Source organism: Accipiter gentilis, chromosome 10, assembly GCF_929443795.1.
Source record: "Accipiter gentilis chromosome 10, bAccGen1.1, whole genome shotgun sequence".
NCBI classification, from domain to species: domain Eukaryota; kingdom Metazoa; phylum Chordata; class Aves; order Accipitriformes; family Accipitridae; genus Astur; species Astur gentilis.
Window position 1 is genome coordinate 24,836,701 of NC_064889.1, and position 19,130 is coordinate 24,855,830.

A 19,130-nucleotide genomic window follows, 5' to 3' on the forward strand; every position below is an offset into this window, starting at 1 on the left:
TGAACTCTGATATCAAAACTACTCATGAGCTCACGCTGCTCTCAGCAGCGCTTTGATGATGTAGAGTGCTTAAGAGGGATGCTTCTAAGAATAAAGAGGCTTAGCTCCTCCTGGTGATGGTGTTCCCCTTCCTGGGGCAGTCCGACCTCCTGGGGCGGTGCATCCACCCCTCCTGGGCTCTGCCCTCGCTGCTGTTCCAGCCGTTCCCAGGGGAAGGCTTTCTTCTCAGTCACCAAGCAGCAAAATAACTGAATTCAAGAAGCTTAAAAAAATTCATGGTCCTTTCTCCTCTTTGTCCCCCAGCCATAATACAAACAACTTTCTTCTTTTCAAGTGCTCCTAATTGCTCCAGCAAAGGGAAGGCTTTGAGGGGCTGAAGTTGCTGGAAGGTTTGCTCCTTCCAGTGCATGCCATGGAAAATGTCAGAGCTGCTGGAGCCCGGAGAGCCACCCCACAGCATGGCATGCTCTTGCTAAAGAGATGGTATCTGGGTCACCGAGCTTGCCCTAGCCAGGGGTCAGGGATCCAGCAATTAGGATTCACCATGGCTTAATGCATGGCTGCTGGCAAGGTCCCTCTAAGAATGACTAAATGGGAAGCTATGGCATGAATCCCTATTTAATTTTTTTTTTTTCATTTCCTTTATTTGGCTCCTTCTCCTCTTTCAGGTGCCCCGGGTATGGGCACAACTCACCACTGCTCTTGCACAGGCACTGTCCCTTACTGCAGGCACCGTGGCAGCTCCTGCGTGCTGGCTGCATTCAACTAACTTTAATCAAACCTCTTGAATTCTTGGGCAGAAGCTATCCCTAGTATCCAGAGTCTGGTTTGTCCTCTTGAAAGCCTAATGAATTTTGACAAAACCCATCAAATCTGCTTTGCAAAGGAAATCACTCAGCTGGTTGCTCAAAATTAAAGTGATTGCATATTAACTTGTGCCATTAAAAGGTCTGTCCGTCTGGAATTTAACAGCTGCTGCATGAATTTCTACTCTAGACAGTGTGTTAATAATGTCATGCTAATGCAAATATGAAAACAGGGGGAAAGCTAGATAAGGTTAAGCGGTGTCTGCTAGCGTACTTAATATAATAACCGATAAAGCTGTGCTTTGCATCCTGTTAATTCATAGGAGGGTTGCTGGGTGGTACCGGGAGGCAGAGCTGCGTGTTGCACTGACGTTGCTATGTTTCCCTTCACCTTCTTTATCTCACTTTTGGGTTTTTTTCCTTCCCAAATCTTGTCTGCTTGTCCCAGGGGCTGCATCCCTGCAGCTCACGCGTTGCTCTGTATGATGCTCATGTGCAGGATGAGACCCAAAACACCCTGTCCTCTCTCCAGCACTGAGCTTTTCCCATACATGCCAGCTCCTCCCCAGCCTGTGAAAAGATTAATTTTTTTCCATGGGAAAACTTAAAGAATATGAAAAATCAGATTTTTCTTTGTAACTTTTCTTGGCATGATTTTTGCAGTGGAGTTCGGTTGAAGGCGATAGCTGACCCAGGGGCTCTGCGGGTCTCCCCAGGCAATGGGCAGCTCTCACCCCATGTCCTGAGCACCCATCAGGGCAAAGAGCTCCTCCTGGGTGCCCAGCACAGCAGGGGCACCCAATGTACCAGGGCCCCAAGGAAACAACTGCTGAATGTTTTAGATATTGAGCTGGTTTTAGTGAAAAGCAACATTTTCCTAAATCTTCCCCTCCACCCCTTTGGAAAATTCAACTTGGTGGAAAACAAACTTTTTGATCAAAGCTGTTTTCTAGGCTCTGCATCAGAAATACTTTATTTTTTATATAAATGAAGGACTTGTCTTCTCTAATGATTTTCCTTGTATTATGGCCCAAGTACTTTTGGCGCTTGGTCAGTCAATGCTCCTTCTTGGGCTTTGCTTTTCCTGGGACTGTTGGCTCCCAGCATGGAGATCTTAGTGTTTGGGGGGGGGGGGGTGTCACTGGGGGCCATTGCCCCCCGCTGTGCAGGTTTGGCATGATGGGGACTTCCCAAGGGGCTGTCTTTGCCACTGTGTAAAAGGAAAATTTAAAATCCACACGTGGTGCGTACTTTAATGTATTGCCCTTCCTATGGGATGCTCTGGTGTTTGCAATGGTGCTTGATGTAATCTAAGCAAAGAAGAGTATCCTGGGGGAATGAGGGTCTGGGGGGATTTGGGGCCAGGATGGGGGGTTCAGGGGACCATCCCTCTGGCTGTGGCATCATCCAGAGCCACTGGCTGCCAGAGGTTTGGGTCACCCTGGCAAAACTGTCAGAAAGTCACTTTGCTTGTTTTTATCCCTAAAAATGTGAACTGATTTATAATAGTGCTAATAAAACCCAAGTCTGGGGCATTAACCAGGAAAACGCCTTTTCAGCTATTTGATAACGTCAGAAATGTTGTGTACATCGATCACTGCTGCTTATCTGGGGCGAAGCTGCCAGGTACATGCAGGGAAGAAAATGCATTAGTGGATGGCAGGATGCAGTTAAGGGTCTGGGGCTGATGTGGCAGCTCAGATCTGAGCCAGGTTGTTGCTGATGGGCAGAAGGATCAAAATTCAGGCTCTCTGAGCCAGCTGAAGCGATGCTGTTGGCAGCTGAAGGAGGAGACAGGCGCAGCTGCCCCATCCCAGCTCTTCCATCCATCCCTGCCCTGACACCCCTGAAATTGGCCCTAATGGAGGTTAAAATCACACCGGCAGGTATCAATCACCGAGGGGAAAATGAACCCTGTGCCATATGGGTAGGGAATTTGCGTAACATGCCCTAATTAGAAAGAGGCTCATGAGTTAGAAATCAGTCTTGCGTTAAGTGCTCATCACAGACTGGCTAATGGGGATGTGATCCCGCGCCTGTCACACGCCGGGGAATTAATAAGCGTTTGTAAGAGACTGCATCGAAGGGCAGAGGGGAACAACTGCCGATGACCCTGTTACCCAGCCAGCGATGGAGCTGAAGGTGTCCATTTGTTCACATACTGAAGGCAGCGAGAGCAGGCACCTATTTTTTCACTTTACCTCAATAACTGAAATGACCCATATAACTAAGTCCCCAGTGTTTTAAGCCCAGCCTAGTTCTCATCTTCTCTATGGGCTGTGTCCAAGGGATGACTTAGAGCTGTTGTAGTAATTTGAGCAAGAACTGGCTTTTCACTCTAATAATAGTGCTGATGAAATTTTAAAATTGATAAAGTGGGCTTGGGGAGGGTTGGGTTTGCCTGTGTTTCTCAGTGGCTCGAGTGACAATTTTCTGCATCTCTGTCTCTGGCCAAATCCAGGCAGGCAGAGCTGCTCTGCCCGTGCATCCCGTGCTGGTCCTGGCAGGTGTTCACTGGAGCCGCGACTGCCCGTGCAGTGCTGCAGCGGGCACCGTGGCTGCCTGGCAATTAGCAGCCCCGTCTCCCTGGGAGCAAATTAATTCAAATAAACCTTCCCAGCAGTGATGTCACGGGGGTGAGTCCCCGGGCCTGATCTGGCTGCCCAGAACGCTCCTGGCTGTTGCCCTTAGCTGTGGATGGTAAAAATGCAGCGTGTTATCCTCGGTGTGTTTCTTTGTTCATGTTAAATGGAGCCAGGAGCTTAATACGTTAAAAGGTCAGCGCTGGAAGGGCTATGAAATATTTAGTGGCTGTGTCGTGCTGACCTAGTTAGCTTGCACGCTCTGAGTGTGCCACCACCTCCGGGCTGCGGCAAGGAGCCAGCAGAGGGGAAGGAAGGACAGTGGGGTCACCAGCCCTGGAGACACCCTGCAAGGTCCCTGCAAAGAGCAGGGGGTTCCTGCAACCCATCTGCGATGGGAACCTTAATAGGAGGCTGTGCCGAGTGCTGTGCACCGTCCTCTGCTGCGGAGCTCTGCAGGTCCTCGCTCTGCTGGGACGGCAAGACCAGACCATCCCCAAAAGTCTTGCAAGGATTTCCATCCTTGCGGAAGGAACCCATCAAGTGGTGTAACCGTTAAGTTATTAGCTTGGTTAAGCAAGAGTGTTTGTGATCCTGAAGCCAATGGGGATTTGTTCTGTGGTGTACGCATACAACATCGCTCAACATCGCTTCTGAAGTTCGGGAGGGAAGTACCAAATGTTTCATGTGTGACCCAACGGCTGATCTGCCTCAAGTCCCTTCCAGCCCTTTTGCCCCCGGTTTCAGATGGTCGTGCAGAGATTTCCTACTGCGCTGGGGCTGGGCAAGTGCTCGCACAGAGCAGCCCCATGGGGTTGTGTTTGCAGAAACCCCTTCTCATACGTGAATCAGCTGCCGATGCCCTGGGAATACTGATGAGGTAAAACCAATCCCCAATTCAACCAGGTGTCTCCTCCAGCCAAAAAACCCCATCCTGGGGCGAGCTATGGAGCTTTCTCCCCTAACAAGGCTCCAGCCTTAAAAAAGACCAATTTTATAACTGATTTTTTTCCCCCTCTTTTTTTGGTTTATTTTAAATTACAGACAGGCCGGATCGAACCAAACTACCCCAAAGTCTGTGGTCACCAGGGCAACGTGCTGGACATCAAGTGGAATCCCTTCATTGAGAACATCATTGCATCATGCTCCGAAGACACCTCGGTGAGCTGCAATGCTTCAGGCTGGCACCTCCCCGGAGTCATGCAGCTCTGTGAACCCTCCTGCCTTCAATTTATACACCCAAAGGCATGGGAAGGGGCTGCCGGAGGCACTGTGGGTGGGTGATGGCTCAGCTGTCTTGGGAACAGAGAGGGAGTAAGAGATTGATGCAGAGCCATAGGCAAACTGTGCCAATCCCTGGCTCCTGTGTTGGTGGTGCAGGGGCTGTGGCCGCTGCCCAGCTCCTCTGCCGTCCCCAGTGTCCTTTATCGTCGCAGCGCTGCTCTTTCTGCATCCCCTGCTGCAGATAAGCCATACAGCTGTGCACAATGAGGTTTTCTGTTTGCTTTTTGGTTTTTTTAACAAGACCAACAGCAATGCTATTATTAATCCTTCATGCTCTCGGGGACTGCAGGGGCTGCAACTGCTCTCGTGGCCTGATCCATCAAGTGATACAAGCAAAAGGCAGCTTTGCAGGCTGGGGGATAATGAATCGGGTCATCTTTACGTAGCTGTTATTTGCATCCTCCTCCTTTTTATTTTCTGGATGCAAACAAGTCCATCCTAAAGGATGTATCACAAAGGAAAAAAAGCCTTTGTACAAGGGAGAGGATCAAAAACCATCACCCATTCTGCATGGCAGAAGCTCATCCTCTCCAGTTCAGTATATTGGCATTTTTTATTAGCTGAAAGCTTGTCACGGAAGATATTGAGTAGGGAAAAAAATGCAGATCATGGCCGTGAATCATGGTGAGCTGTCTCCCACCTTAAATTATAACCTTTTATATACAGTCGCTGGGGAACAGGGGTACTGGGAGGGAGGGAGGATACTGGGAAGACTTCATGAGTCATTGTTAAACCTGGAAAATTAAGTTAATTGCCCCTGAGGCAGTCTGGTGGCAGGGGGGTCCCCGATGGAGAATTAGTTGGAGGGGATCAGCCCCGCAGCTGGGTGGGCTCATGGCTCCTGGTGCCACCCCATGCCCAGGGTGCTGCTTGTGGGCAGGTCCTGCACCTTCGGGCTCTCTCCACTCACTCCCAAGAGGTTTAACAAGGTTCAGGCCAACAGTCTTTATCAATGGGAGAGGATGCTCAGGTGCTTGAGGAGTCTGAGCTGCAGAAAACAGAGTATTTGCATGATATTTGTCACCCGGGGGCACTGCCGGTCCCAGGCTGGGGACACCGCTGCTGCGGGAGACACGGAGGACCTGCCACGTGCACCACTAGCCTGGGGGGAGCATGGTGATGCAGCCAGCTGGTCCTGCTCCAGACTCGTGTCTTTTCTCCATCATGCCCTATGCAGGGAGGACGACGTGTGCAGCCTTGTCCCTGGGACATCGGTATGGGTTAATCCTCTCCAAGGCGGTGATGAGGATTTCACGTCTCAGCAGCACCCAATATTAATGGCCATGGTTAGATGCTGCCTTGCTGGAGAGTGATCTCTCTTGCAGTCCACCTGGGTTGTCGCTCTGCTTGAAACCCCTCCTGTAATTTCTCCCTTGCTATCAACCCCATATCCATCCGTACCCGTCTGTCGCTGCTCAGATAACGGTGTCTGTCCTTGCCTGATGCTCTCCCTTGGGGCACCAGGACTGATAATTCATTATTTGTCTTTGCGGGACAATTAGCGACAGGGCTGTTTCTCAAGTTCCTGGTCCCTGCTGCGATGCTGCGAGCTGCTGAAATGCTGTGAAGGCTTTTTGGGAAGGAGCTTTTAAAGGACAAACCAAGTGGGAAGACTAAAAGGGGAATTCCCCAATCTCTGTAGGTGTTTCAGGCTCCACGTTTTCCTTGTGCCGGAGCTCTCTGTGCACTCAGATGCAGTGAGCTGATGTGGTGTGCAGAGCTAGAGGGGGGATTTTGCAGAACGGTGTCTTGTTTGCAGGGTACATCTCATTGTGGAAAGGGGCGTTTCAGGGAAAATTTTATCAAGAAGGTTTCTTAGGATGGGTTGGGAGAGGAAGTCTTTGGTTTCACAGGCTGCGTCCCACCCTGGCTGTGCTCCCTGGTGTCAGGGGAGGAGGGGGAGGGAGGTGCTTCTAGGGCTGTTCCTCTGGGTCTTTTTTTTTTTAATGAGGATTTTCCAAAAAGCATAATTTCCATCCCAGGATGGGACAAGGTTGTGAAATGCAGTGCTTGATTTTTGAGTTAGCTCCTGCTATGCCTACACTGGCAACAGAATGGCACTAGTACTGCAACCAGTTCTGACATGTCTATTTTCAGGTCATAGTGACCATGGTAATGGGGAAACCTGCCTAAAATAGCCTGTCCCTGGCACTCCCCCCCTTTTTTTGCAAGACACGAGGAATGATGCAACTCTGTTAGGAGCAGACCGCAAGAGGTGATGCTGTGCTGCGAAACCCTGGCGATGATTCCCAGCTGAGCGCAGATGCAGGACACATTTAATAACCATCCTTTAGGCTACCTGCACAGCAAAAGGCAAGAAGTAGCTCTTATTTGAGCAGACCCTGACGATGCAGGGACCCTAACGCTGCGTGTCCCACCCCCCCAGGTTTGATGCTGCATCCCCTGAGCAGCAAGCATGCAGCAAGCACCTCTGCGGCATGCAGAGCTCGCTCAGAGCTCTTGTGGATGCAGATCGCTGGAGCGAGGCACAACCGGAGGTTTGGTAACAGCCGTTTCGTAAGCCACCGCTTTCGTAACCGGTTCCTTTGACACCCGGCAATCAGGGTCGTGTTGCTTGTTCCTCATGTTGTGCATTGTTTGAAAACCGCTGATGCTCTCAGAATTGTCCCTCCGAGCCAAACCAGCCTCTTAAGCGTGTCTCTGTCATAACGCCCTTTCCTCTGCATGCCACGCAACCTGAAGAGCAGCGTCTTCCACCTCTAAATGTGCAGGTTCAGGCAGAAAACTCACCACTCCACCTGTACATCCTTATGCAGTTTTTTCGCTGCAATACTGCAAATTAAGTTTTGCCCCCCTTGCCCCAGCTGTAGCTCAGCCCCTGGCTGGATGGGGCGACCTTTGAGGGTGCTGGAGAAGAGAGGGAGAAATGACCAAAGGGGCAGCAGGATCAGTCCTCCCTGGGTAGCAGCCTCCCAGATATTCCCTACGTTTTGGAGAAGCTTTATTTCAACTCAGCAATGCTCATTGGGGCAGGATGGCCCCAGCCACTGTGTCTGCCCAAAGGCAAGCTTGTCTTTTGAGATGCTGGTGGAGGAGGCGAAAGGGAACCTGCACAGGCTGTGTGCTGCATTTGTTATGGTTTGGCTTTTTTAATGGGTGTTACTTAGAAGTGTTGTGGTGTGTCTGTAACTGATGTTAGAGCTGGGATGAGATGAAGGCTCTGAGAAGGATGAGTGTGCTGGCCAAGGCAGCCTGCCATGGGGAGGAGATGAGAGTGCAAACCTCAGTCATTCCATCTCTTCATTCCATCCCCCCTGAATGTGGGGACATGTGTGCACCACCAAATGCTTCTGGGTTTCAGAAGGCTTTGAGAAGCCACAGCGCTGGTAGGACCCCCGGGTCTCCCTGCTTGGATGGGTGCAGAGAGCTCGGGGACGGAGCAGACTGAGGGGGGTTTAGATATATGCGATGTGTCACTTCGGCTTCCTACCAGAGACCTGCCATGAAGATGAAAGCATCTCTAACCGCTCTTTGATAGTATTATCTGGAGCTGTTTAATTGAAGAGGAGACACTATAGAAGGCTTATTCAGTCCCAGTGCATCGCCTCCTTTTGTTCAGCAAGCACCTTCAGTGCGGAGGCTTTTCTGGCTTGTTTTTAACCCAGGTTCTCCTCACTGGTGGCAGTGGGGGTCTCCCCTGGCCCCGCTCCCCCAGAAGCGCTCCATTGGCTTTATCGGGTCCTTCTCCTCAGCACCCGCAGTCCAGGTGTGATCAACCCCAGGACATCCATTAGGGTGCAGGATGAGGCTGCTGGCCTTGGGGCACCGTGGGGATTCAGCAGCTCAGAGCCCCCCTGGGTGGGTGTCAGAGTCCTCCTGAGGCTCCCAAACCATCCTGATGCCCGCCCCGTCCCGCAGGTGCGGATCTGGGAGATCCCCGAGGGAGGCCTGAAGAGGAACATGACAGAGGCTGTCCTGGAGCTGTATGGGCACAGCCGGCGCGTCGGCCTCGTCGAGTGGCATCCCACCACCAACAACATCCTCTTCAGCGCTGGCTATGACTATAAGGTGAGTCCTGCCCCGCTCGGCTGCTGCCCAGGACTGCCCTTGCAAAGGCTTTCCCTGCTCGTGACATGGGTGGGAGTCACCTGTGTGCAGGCAGGGCAGCATCCTGCCGGCTGGAATAAAATGACCCACCGTGTCTGCAGCAGACAGTACCTTCCCTCATCCAAAGGTCTTGCACCCAGTCTTAAGGACTATTGTAATTTTGCACAAGCAGCAGCTGCAGGGCGGCCCTGGGAGGATGGAAGGGGGGTCTGTAAGGGATGAGGGGGTGATTTCAGCCAAAATAGGAGATATTAAGATGCCTGAAACAGACGTGGAGGTTGCAACAGGGGTGGGGGGTCTCCAGGAGTGGAGATTCCAGGGCAGCCTCCCCTCTTCGCAGGTCCTCATCTGGAACCTGGACATTGGGGAGCCGGTGAAGATGATCGATTGCCACACGGATGTCATCCTCTGCATGTCTTTCAACACTGATGGCAGCCTCCTGGCCACCAGCTGCAAGGACAAGAAGCTGCGGGTCGTGGAGCCACGCTCCGGCAGGGTCCTGCAGGTGTGGTGCTCGTGCCGGGGAGCTGTGTGCTGCATGGGATAGGGGGGTTAGAAATAAGATCTTAGGGAGGAATCCTACTGAAAACACATAAAAACATTTGCAAGGTACTGTACGTATTCATGATGTGATGTTGTGCATGTGTCACTGTCTGCAGGTAATTCTCTGCTTGTTGTTAAAATTAGGTGAAGGTGTTGAGGAGGGCTTGGCCTTATTCCAAGCACAGGAGTTGGAAGCTTTTATTCTTTTATTAATTAAGGATTTGTGGAAAACAGTAGAAATTAGGCGGGGGGTGTGTGTGCAGAAAGTCCCAGAAAGAGCCACAGTTTGGAGGAAGACAGTGGTTTCTCAGCAAAGGTGATATCTAATATTCAGGGAGATGATAGGCATTTTCGTTTTGCACAGGAGACAGGTTTTGAATCACGGTACCTGCATCCTGGCTGCCACCCCACCAGCACGGAGCTGATGTTTCACCGGGATGAGGCGGGAGAGGCGTTGGGGGGGCAGCAGGTCGGGGTACCTGCCAAAGAAGGGGCTTTCCTGGGATGAGGGTCAGGTCTGGGGGCCGCAGCTGGGGGGTGGCTGCCGGTGAGCATGCTCCTGTCTTGCAGGAGGCCAGCTGCAAGAACCACCGTGTCAACCGGGTGGTCTTCCTGGGCAGTACAAAGCGGCTGCTGACGACAGGGGTGTCGCGCTGGAACACGCGACAGATTGCCCTCTGGGACCAGGTGGGTGCCAGGACCCCTGCTCTGTCCCTGCTTGGACCCCTGCTCAGCACGAGCATCGGGACAACTTGGTTAATAAAGTGCTTTTCCCTATTGTGCAGGAAGACCTGTCCATGCCCCTGATAGAGGAGGAGATTGATGGGCTCTCAGGTCTCCTCTTCCCTTTCTATGATGCCGACACTCACATGCTGTACTTGGCTGGCAAGGTACGGGCTGTGCTTCGCGTCCCGCAGCTGCGGGAGCTGCGGCATCTCCCGGGGAGGCGAAGGGGCCTCTCTCCAGCAAACTGTGTGGGGAAGAAGCGCCGTCCTGGCAGCAGGGCTGTCCTGAGCCCCAAGCAAAGCGTTACACAGCTCTTTGGCCACGAAACCCTGGTTTGGAGAGGTGCCTGCCAGTGTTGCATGAGTGGGAAGCATCCTGCTGGGTGATGCACAGGGCTGCAGCATCCCCAGCCTGTATCCCTCCAGCATTTCCCAAGGACAGGGTACTGGGGGTTGTTTATCATGGTCTTTATTCAACCTCATGTTTGCCAAAGCACTAAACCATCCCTCTTCCCTGCACTCACTCCAGGGCGATGGCAACATTCGGTACTATGAGATCGGCTCGGAAAAGCCCTACTTGAGTTATCTCATGGAGTTTCGCTCCCCAGCACCGCAAAAAGGACTGGGTAAGGATGGCTGTGCTGCTGACCCTTCGCTCTGAACATGCAAAAGGTAGATGATGGAAGGCGCTTAATTAAATGCCACGGGCAAATGGGTTTGGCATGGGTTTGGCAGGCACTGTGCCAGCTCTGGAGCATCAACACAGGGCTGCAGTGCTTGCAGGGTGGTGTTCACATTGCTGTGCTGTTCCTCCTGCGGTGATTCAGCCAGGCTGGGGCTGGGTCCCGGCCAGGCGCACGCTCAGTGACGCCCTTCCTGCTGTCACACATACCACAGCTTTACCAGGGGACATCAGTCAGTGATTCATGTGATTTGTCCTGAATAAAAGCTGCTCATGCCTTTCCCAGTGTCCCTGCAAACACCTTCGGTATGTCCCAGGTCTATGCCCCAGGTCCCCAGAGTGATGGCAGGGATTAATTCAGCAAGGATCTGGGTCTCCAAATGGAGAACGAGGACCTTTTGGGGTCCTCTGTGCTGGGGAGGTGGATGGGTCCCAGCTGGCTGCCTGGGGTTTGCAGCACCCGGGGGTTATTGTCTGTGCCTTCTCTGCAGGGGTGATGCCGAAGCACGGGCTGGATGTGTCGGCCTGCGAGGTCTTTCGGTTCTACAAGCTTGTCACCCTCAAGGGGCTGATCGAACCCATCTCGATGATTGTGCCGAGGAGGGTGAGTCCCTCAGGGCGTGAGGAGAGGCTGGCCGGGGCAAGTGGCATATGGGGGTGTCCAAAGTGGGTCCAGTGTGATGGAGATGCCGCCGCTTGCACTGCTTTGCTGACCAGTCTGATCGCTGGGTCTCTTTGCACCAGTCTTAGACCTCCCAGTCATTACACTTCCCAGGCATGGGATTCCACGGGGGTTTTACCCAAAGCTGAACGGGAATGCTTTTAGAAAATGCAACTCTGCATTGCTCCTGGCCTTGATGCAATCGATTTGTGCAAAATCAGCTTGGTCCATTGCGATGGGCAGCAAGGGGCTTGTCTCGCCTGAGGTTTGGGAGCTGTTTCTGGTAAAATATATCTCAGAGGTGGACCTGGAGCAGGGTTTGGCGTTTGCCTTCCCAGCACCATCTGTAGCTGGAAGCAAACCCAGCTGCTGGCCAGGGCTGTGTGGAGGGGAGCCGGTCCTGGGCTCTGCCGCAGCTCAGCAGCCGCTCGTCCTCCTACAGCCCCTTGGCACTGCTGCTGCCAGTGGCCAAGCCAGCATTTCCCAGATCCACCACATGTGCCCTGAGCAGGCAGCGCTGGCATTTCATCTAACTTAATGGTGCAAACACCAGTTTATTGCTTCCCCAGATGCCTTGGGTGGGTGTATTGCTACATGCCAAAGGAGTGAGGGCAATCGTTTGCAGCACATTGCAACATGTAGTTAAAATTGTGAGCAGATTCACGGAGGCACTTGCTTTTCTTTCCCCATGTTTTCAGTCAGAAACATACCAAGAGGACATTTACCCGATGACTCCGGGTACGGAGCCAGCCCTCACGCCGGATGAATGGCTGAGCGGGGTGAACAGAGGTAAAGCCACCGGTGCTGCGCTGGGTGGGCGGCACGGAGCCCCGAAAACAGCCGGGCAGTGGGATGGGACCGCAGCCCTCCCTGACCCCCTCCCGCGCTCTGCCCCGCTCAGATCCCATCCTGATGTCGCTGAAGGAGGGCTACAAGAAGACATCCAAAATTGTCTTTAAGGCACCAGTGAGGGAGAAGAAGAGCGTCGTCGTTAATGGCATAGACCTGCTGGAGAACGTGCCGCCCCGGACGGAGAACGAGGTAGGGCAGCGCGGCCCCGGCATGGGGCACGGGAGGGGACAGTGGCTGGGTTGGGGGGGACATTTTCTGGGTGCAGTTTGGAAAGGCACTACTCTGCGGGTCTCTGCCTGTACTCCCAAACTACCCAGTCACCGTGTTTCCCTGTGACTTGAAGCATCACGCTCCATATTTACCACAGAGCAACTGAAAGGAGCGGCGTTAAGCTCCTAAACATATTTTTTTTTATTTTTTTTTTTAATTAAAATCCTTCTCTGGGAACAACATACAGCAGTGCTGGGGAAACATCAGCGCTTGGTCCTGGAAGGCATTTCTTTTGCCAGAGCCGAGTTTGCAGATTGCATGTGTAGGGTATCCCCAAGCTGGAGGGTAAAATACTAAATCCGAGAGAGCAGGCAGCATGGCAGATGAGGTCGTGTTGCAAAAGCAGTCGAGTTATGAAATGGCCCCAGCACGGCTCCAGGGGCTGTCAGGAGGGTGAAGCCCTGGGGGCAAGTGGCTAGTGCAGTACCTCCAGCTCCCTCCTTCCCTTTCAGCTCCTTCGGATGTTCTTCCGACAGCAGGATGAGATCCGGCGGCTGAAAGATGAGCTCTCGCAGAAAGACATACGGATCCGACAGCTACAGCTGGAGTTAAAAAACTTGCGTAACAGCCCGAAGAATAATTAACTTCCAGGGACGTTTTATAAATAAACTTTCTTTGTTTATACTTGCTCTTTAATTTTATTGTATCCACTTACACAGAATATGAGCCAGAAGTCAAGTGACCTGCCAAGAGCCCACTCGCTAACTGGAAATACGTCCTCCTTGTCTTGTCTAGCACTAAAACCGCTATAACCGAAGGCTACTGCATGAGAGGCAGCTGGGGCATCCGTGTGCCCCAGTGATGGTCTTGGAGTAAGTAGACGAGCTGTGTCCCCTCTGTCGGGAATAATCGGCACAGGGGAGCCGAGGCGGCGTCGACTCCCTGGGAAGGCGCGATGCTTTGTTGCTATTAATTTTTTTCCTATGCAAAAATGTGACAGCGGGTGCAGAACTGGAACGGGGTGTGGGAAGGGCTTAATTCAGAAAAGCACGCTGCCACGGCGGTGGCCTGGGACCCTTCCCATGGCGGTGGGGCTGCCGGGTGGGCTCCGGCATGGCCGGGCTTTGGGAGGAGCAGCCTGTGAGTGTCCCCAGGCTACAGCCTGGGGAAGGGAGCTGCTCCATGTGCAAGCATGTGTGCGTGTGTGCATCCGTGCACATGCACCTATAGCCTTCTTAAATAAATAAAAAAAAAGGCTGGTTTTTCTAAGCAGGGATGGATTTTTGCTCCCTCTGCAAAGAGGGATTTACCCTCCTCCAGTCTGCTGGGACATGTGCCAGTGCCACAGGGAGGGGGGAAGGATGCTACCCGGCTCGCCCTGAGGGTCCCCAGGCAGACACCATGGTGCTGCCCCAAGAGATGGACCCAGGGGATGCTGAAACTGTGTGGGTGCTCGATGGGCTCAGCACATGTGTACAATCATGAGTTTTTGTGGATTAGGCCTGTAGCACAGGGAATGACACCAAATACTGCTAGTTTACCTATATATATATATTTTCACTAAATCGAGTTGCTGATCTGCCCAGCACTACCAGTGCAACGGTTTCTCCTCTCTGTTAATTCACACCGTGCCCTGCACCCACTGCTTCCCCCTCTTTACGTTCAATGTGCTGTCATTGCCTATTATTTATGCTACCACGGAATAGTGATGAAATAAAATGTTTTCAAGATACCAAAACCTTGCCCACTCCTTTCTTTCTCTGCTGAGGGGCCATGCATGAGCGCTGGCCCCCACCCGAGAGAGGGTGGTGGGACCCAAAGGGACATTTTTGGGTGTGCACAAAGGTGTCCTCTGCTTGCCCTGGGCTGGGTTGGGCTCCCTGGCAAGGCGAGTGCTGCCTGGGGGAGATGCTCGCTGGAGGGACTTTGCCAGATGGGGGAAACAGCCAAAGGTGAATCGTGGACTCAGAGAATGGTTTGGGTTGGAAGGGACATTTAAAGGTCATCTAGTGCAACCCCCCTGCAATGAGCAGGGACATCTTCAACTCGATCAGGTTGCTCAGAGCCCTGTCCAACCTGATCTTGAATGTTTCCAGGGATGGGGCATCTCCCACCTCTCTGGGCAACCTGTTCCCATGCCTCACCACCCTCATTGTAACAAATATCTTCCTTCTATCTAGTCTGAATCTCCCCTCTTTTAGTTTTAAAACCTTGTCCTATTGCTACAGGCCCTATTAAAAAGTCTGTCCCCATCTTTCCAATAAATGTCCCATGCTGAGACCAGCCCCAAATTTGCAGGTAAAATGCAGCGGTTCTGCAGCTGCGCTGGCTCCCCACGGCACTGCAGCCGGGTGTGTGTGAGCAAGAGGGCAGCACGAGGGATGCCGAGATGGAAGTAGAGCTTTAAGCTTTATTTCCTTCATTTTCTGTGCTGAAGACTGTGTTAGCATTTGGTGTCAGGACTGGAGTTTCCTAGGTTTATTGTATCTCATAATTGGAAGGAGAAACCACTTTTTACTCACGTCTTGGCTGCTTCGTGCAGAGCGGCGGTGGCTTGGTCCTGTTTGAGGTTATTTATGTCTTATGGCCTTAGTCAAAGGGGGTGTGTTGGGACTTAGTGCACTAAATTATCTCTTGTGAGGGAAGAGCCAACATTTCTCCAAAGCCCCTTGAATCAATACGAAATGAGCCCAATTACAGCTGCGGTAGTGATGATTAATGAGCCAATTAGCATATCTGCAAACATCAGCACAAATCTAGTGGCGATTGCTGCCTCTGTTGCAGGTGACAGGGATGTCTTGGGGGTGCAGGCGACTGATGCAGGATGCGGCCCCATGGGGTGGCTCTGGGTGGGCTTTAGCGTGCAGCATACCTTTGTAAATCATGCTCAAGGGACTCCCAAAATGTTTGGGATTCACTGAAAATCTCCAGCCCAAGTTGTGATTGTGCAATTTCCAGGGCAAACCCTTCACCAGCTTCTCACTGCTCCTCTTCTTGCACCTTTCCTCCCAAACTCCCCTCTCAGTAACAGCTTGAGCTTTTCCTGACATTTCCTCCTCCACCATCTGGGTGCTATTTAAAGCAGAAAGCCCATTTTGGGGGGCACTTGATACATCTAATTTTAGCACCGAATTCCCTGCACTGCTGCAACCTTATGACTCGGCCACGGAGCAGGGGCCCCACACAGCTGGGTGCAATCCTGCATTGCTGCAAGGACCCACTGCATCACCCCTCATCCCCGTGATTTGGGGTCACTTGGGAACCGTGAGACCTGCTCCTGCGCTGCCCCATGTCCTTGCCCTTTGCTCTTGATGAGCCTGTAGTTCTCTTGTGGGTTTTTTAGGTGCTTCTGGGTAGTTCAGCATTTGCCAGGGTCTCAATGAGACCGAGTCTGTAACTTCCCAGCTTTTTTTCTCCCATCCTTCTTGCAGACATTACAGTTTCTTTAAAGCCTCCCAACTGCTCCTTGCTCCTGCAGTGTTAGCAGAGCTGATCCCTTGCTCTCCAGGCCCAGCTCCTCCAGGACCCCTCCAGAAACTTTATCCGGCCTCTGTAATTCACAAACATCTAATTTATCTGCAGCATTTCCCAAGCTGTCCCTATCCAAACCCCGGCTGAGGTCTCACCCTTCCTGTACTGCTAATTGCAATTACCTCTCCATCACAGCTGACATCTTCCAGGATAACAGGTTTTAAGGAAAAAGGCTTAAAGATCTCAGCTGTCCATAGCAGACAGTCCCTTCCTCCTTCAAACGGGGCCATGGGGTGATTTCTTCCCTACTTTGTTTTTCCCCTCCATATTAATGCTGTCCCTCTGTGCTCATCCTTATCAACCTGACCTACTTTCTGCTTCCTGGAGATTTCGCTTTGTTTGAGGCTTGGCCTCCTCGTATGTTTCCTAGCTGCAGGATTATTGTTAATTCTCTGTTTTCCAACATTTTGTGAGTGCCTACTTGAAAAGATTTCTGGTGATTAAAAACCCTCTGAATTTATAGATGAATATGTAGGATCTGGTTTTTGAAATCTAAAATTAAGCAAATGCAGAGAAGCCACTATGGGTTTTACTTTAATTAAATGGGAGTTTCCCATCCATTTGCTGAGGATGACAGTGGTCCTTCCCTTTTCTGACATCCTTAAAATCAAGGGGTGCTTTGCACTCACAGAACTTGGCCCTGCTTGGCTCAGCAGCTCCAGCTTCGCACCCGGGGACCCTCCGTTGGGAGCTCCCCCACCCACCCCCCAAGCAAAAAATTATTAGAAATTTTTACCAACCCGGTACAGTTTTAGAAATTATGCACTGCTGCCTTTTGATCTTAAGTAAGATCCCCAGAATCCAACTTTACCATTCTGTCCTGGGAGGAGGCTTTCAATCACCAAAAGGGGAATTTGGTGCTGAAATGGGAGCTAAAACAGCACCAGGATTTGTGCAGCGGACGGCTGTTTCTCTGGGTGTCCTGGCAAGCACCGGGCATGTGCCACATCAACCTGCCTGCTAGGACCGAAGGCTTGGACGTACCTGCTTCAGCCAGATGTGGCTGCTCCAGATGTTCTGCAGCATCTGTAAGGGCTCAGCAGGGAAACACCCCGTCACCTGCCCTACTGCCCAGCAGCAGCCAGCTTCCAAACAGCACTGGAAAAAAATCACAGTAAAATTAGCAATTACAGCAAAGCTGTACTGTTTGGAGCAAGGACCGGTGGTGGTCTCTCACAGGAGGATGTCCAGGATGAAAAGCTCACCTGGTCCTACCTCTGCTGCCACCTCCCTTCTCCATGCACATTTAGCAAGTGCCAAGCATCCAAGTGTAGTGGAAGAACTCCAAACTGAAAATACTGAAGTCTTGCCAAAAAGTTCTTCACCGTGTTTTTACTGGCTCTGGGCAGGAGGAGCAAAACCAGCAGTGACAACAACCAGCTGATAGCAGAGAAGTTGTACAGTGACGTTATCTGGACCAAGCGAGAACTGCTGAGCTAAACAGAACAGCAGTCAAAATGCATTTGGAGAAACACCAGTAAGAGTTAATGGGAGATGCTTGGACAGAAGCGGTCAGGTTTTCCACTTAAAAGGGAAGTAGTAACTGCAGCTCCCGAACCACACATGTACATACTCTGACTCCAGGCTGTGTCCCACCTTGCGCTTATCCCCCCTGACAGCATTAATCCCCACCCCATCCCCTTGCCCAAAGCATGAAGCAAAATAGCAGCCGATGATTTAAATCTTCCCTCGGTGATTCGTGCAGCCGTGAATCGGGGCACCACTGCTGCTGCCAGAGCCTTGCCTGGAAGAAGGGCGAGGGCTATTGCAAGCAAAGCCGTGGGTTGCACAGGGCGATTGCTTCACGCGCTACTGCGAAGGAAGCATTCGTCAGCACTCAGCAGAGCGGGAGAATGGAGGAGAGCTTTCCCAGCTCCGTTTTGGGAGGTGGGAGGAATTATTCGCAGGAGCAGAAGAGAACAATGAGCTGGGACGCCAAGGAAAAGCAGTGCCTGCTGCCCTGGCCTGTTTTGGTACCGGGAAAGCATTGCCGTCCTTCTCTCAGACCCACCTGCCATCAGCCTGCAGTGAGTGCAGCACCTTCATCCCATTCCCAGGTTTCCCACTTACTTTCTGCTAGAGCCAAGCTGCTGGTCATGGTCTGGAGGGGCTGGCGGGATGCAGGCAGCAGCCGCACGGCTGCAGGGGGGGCTGCCCTTACTGCAAAACTCGTGCAGGGGCATCCTCCCTGGCTGCAGAAACGGCCGCTGCCAGCCCAAACCTCTGCCCAGCCTGCACATTCACTGCTGGTTTATCTGCACTTCATCAATAACTGAAGCCAAAGGACCTCCAGAAAGCTGAGAAACATTTTTGTGTCACGATGAGCTCCGTGCAGCTAGATCCTTCGTCAACTCTCATTTTTTAAGTACTCTGCAGTACATTTCTTGTCTTAACACTGGGGACTGAAAATCCTCAGGGCTCCTAGGGCTGAAGTCTGTAGTCATCAGAGATTTCTAAATTTCAGCATAGGACAATTCATTCTTATGGAAACATAAGACAACTTTAAAGACAACTGTAAGAGATTCTTGGTCAAAGCAGGGATTGTTCTGCAGAGAACCAGGGCAGTGATTAAACACCAACCAAAGCATTGCAGGGCAGGATAAGACCCTAGACTATCACTGGTTTAGCGAGAGGGATAGTTTAGGCATCCACTTTTGGCAAGGATGGTCAGTCGTTCCATCTGGCTGCAGACCAGCGGATTTGCCCCTCTATTTATCCAAATCTCAATTCAGAATGAACTGGAATATATATGTGGTCAAGCGAGTCACTGCCCCCACCTTGGGCAATAGGATGAACGAATAGGTTTCCCCAGCTATTGCTCTCCTCCTGTATAACTGGATAATGTTGACAATTATTTGGGCTCAGAAAGCCTTCCTGACCTTCACCAGAGTCCTGTCCCTTACTTTAAACACCACAATTAGTACAGGTACAAGAAAGCATTATCGAATCAAGCAAGAAGAAGCTGTCCTCGAGGGTGCTAGAAATGCAAACACCTAGGCCATTATGTTATTAAGACTATATGGATTTGCAGTCCCCATACGTTCAGCTGGGCACGTAACATTTTGACCACGAACATCTTGTTCCTGGCTCGTGTACGCTCAATGCCAAGCACTGCACAACCCCGAGCAACACAGGAGGGAGGTTTTGTTTGTGAAGAAGGGTCACAAACAAGGCTGGAAAGCCCTG

The 19,130-nt window shown here is 51.8% G+C and overlaps 1 protein-coding gene across 2 annotated transcripts in view; it reads left to right on the forward strand.

Annotated features, from left to right (window-relative positions):
* Positions 1-13,650, forward strand: part of CORO2B (coronin 2B) — a 44,739-nt gene extending 31,089 nt beyond the window's left edge. For both annotated transcript variants that reach the window (XM_049812569.1, XM_049812570.1), the window contains 10 exons: positions 4,433-4,549; positions 8,552-8,701; positions 9,081-9,245; positions 9,854-9,970; positions 10,069-10,173; positions 10,538-10,634; positions 11,182-11,294; positions 12,050-12,140; positions 12,253-12,392; positions 12,926-13,650. In XM_049812569.1, the coding sequence (XP_049668526.1) occupies positions 4,433-4,549; positions 8,552-8,701; positions 9,081-9,245; positions 9,854-9,970; positions 10,069-10,173; positions 10,538-10,634; positions 11,182-11,294; positions 12,050-12,140; positions 12,253-12,392; positions 12,926-13,057 (1,227 nt within the window). In that variant the 3' untranslated portion in view covers positions 13,058-13,650. The remainder of the gene's footprint in view (positions 1-4,432; positions 4,550-8,551; positions 8,702-9,080; positions 9,246-9,853; positions 9,971-10,068; positions 10,174-10,537; positions 10,635-11,181; positions 11,295-12,049; positions 12,141-12,252; positions 12,393-12,925) is intronic.
* The last annotated feature ends 5,480 nt before the right edge of the window (positions 13,651-19,130 follow it).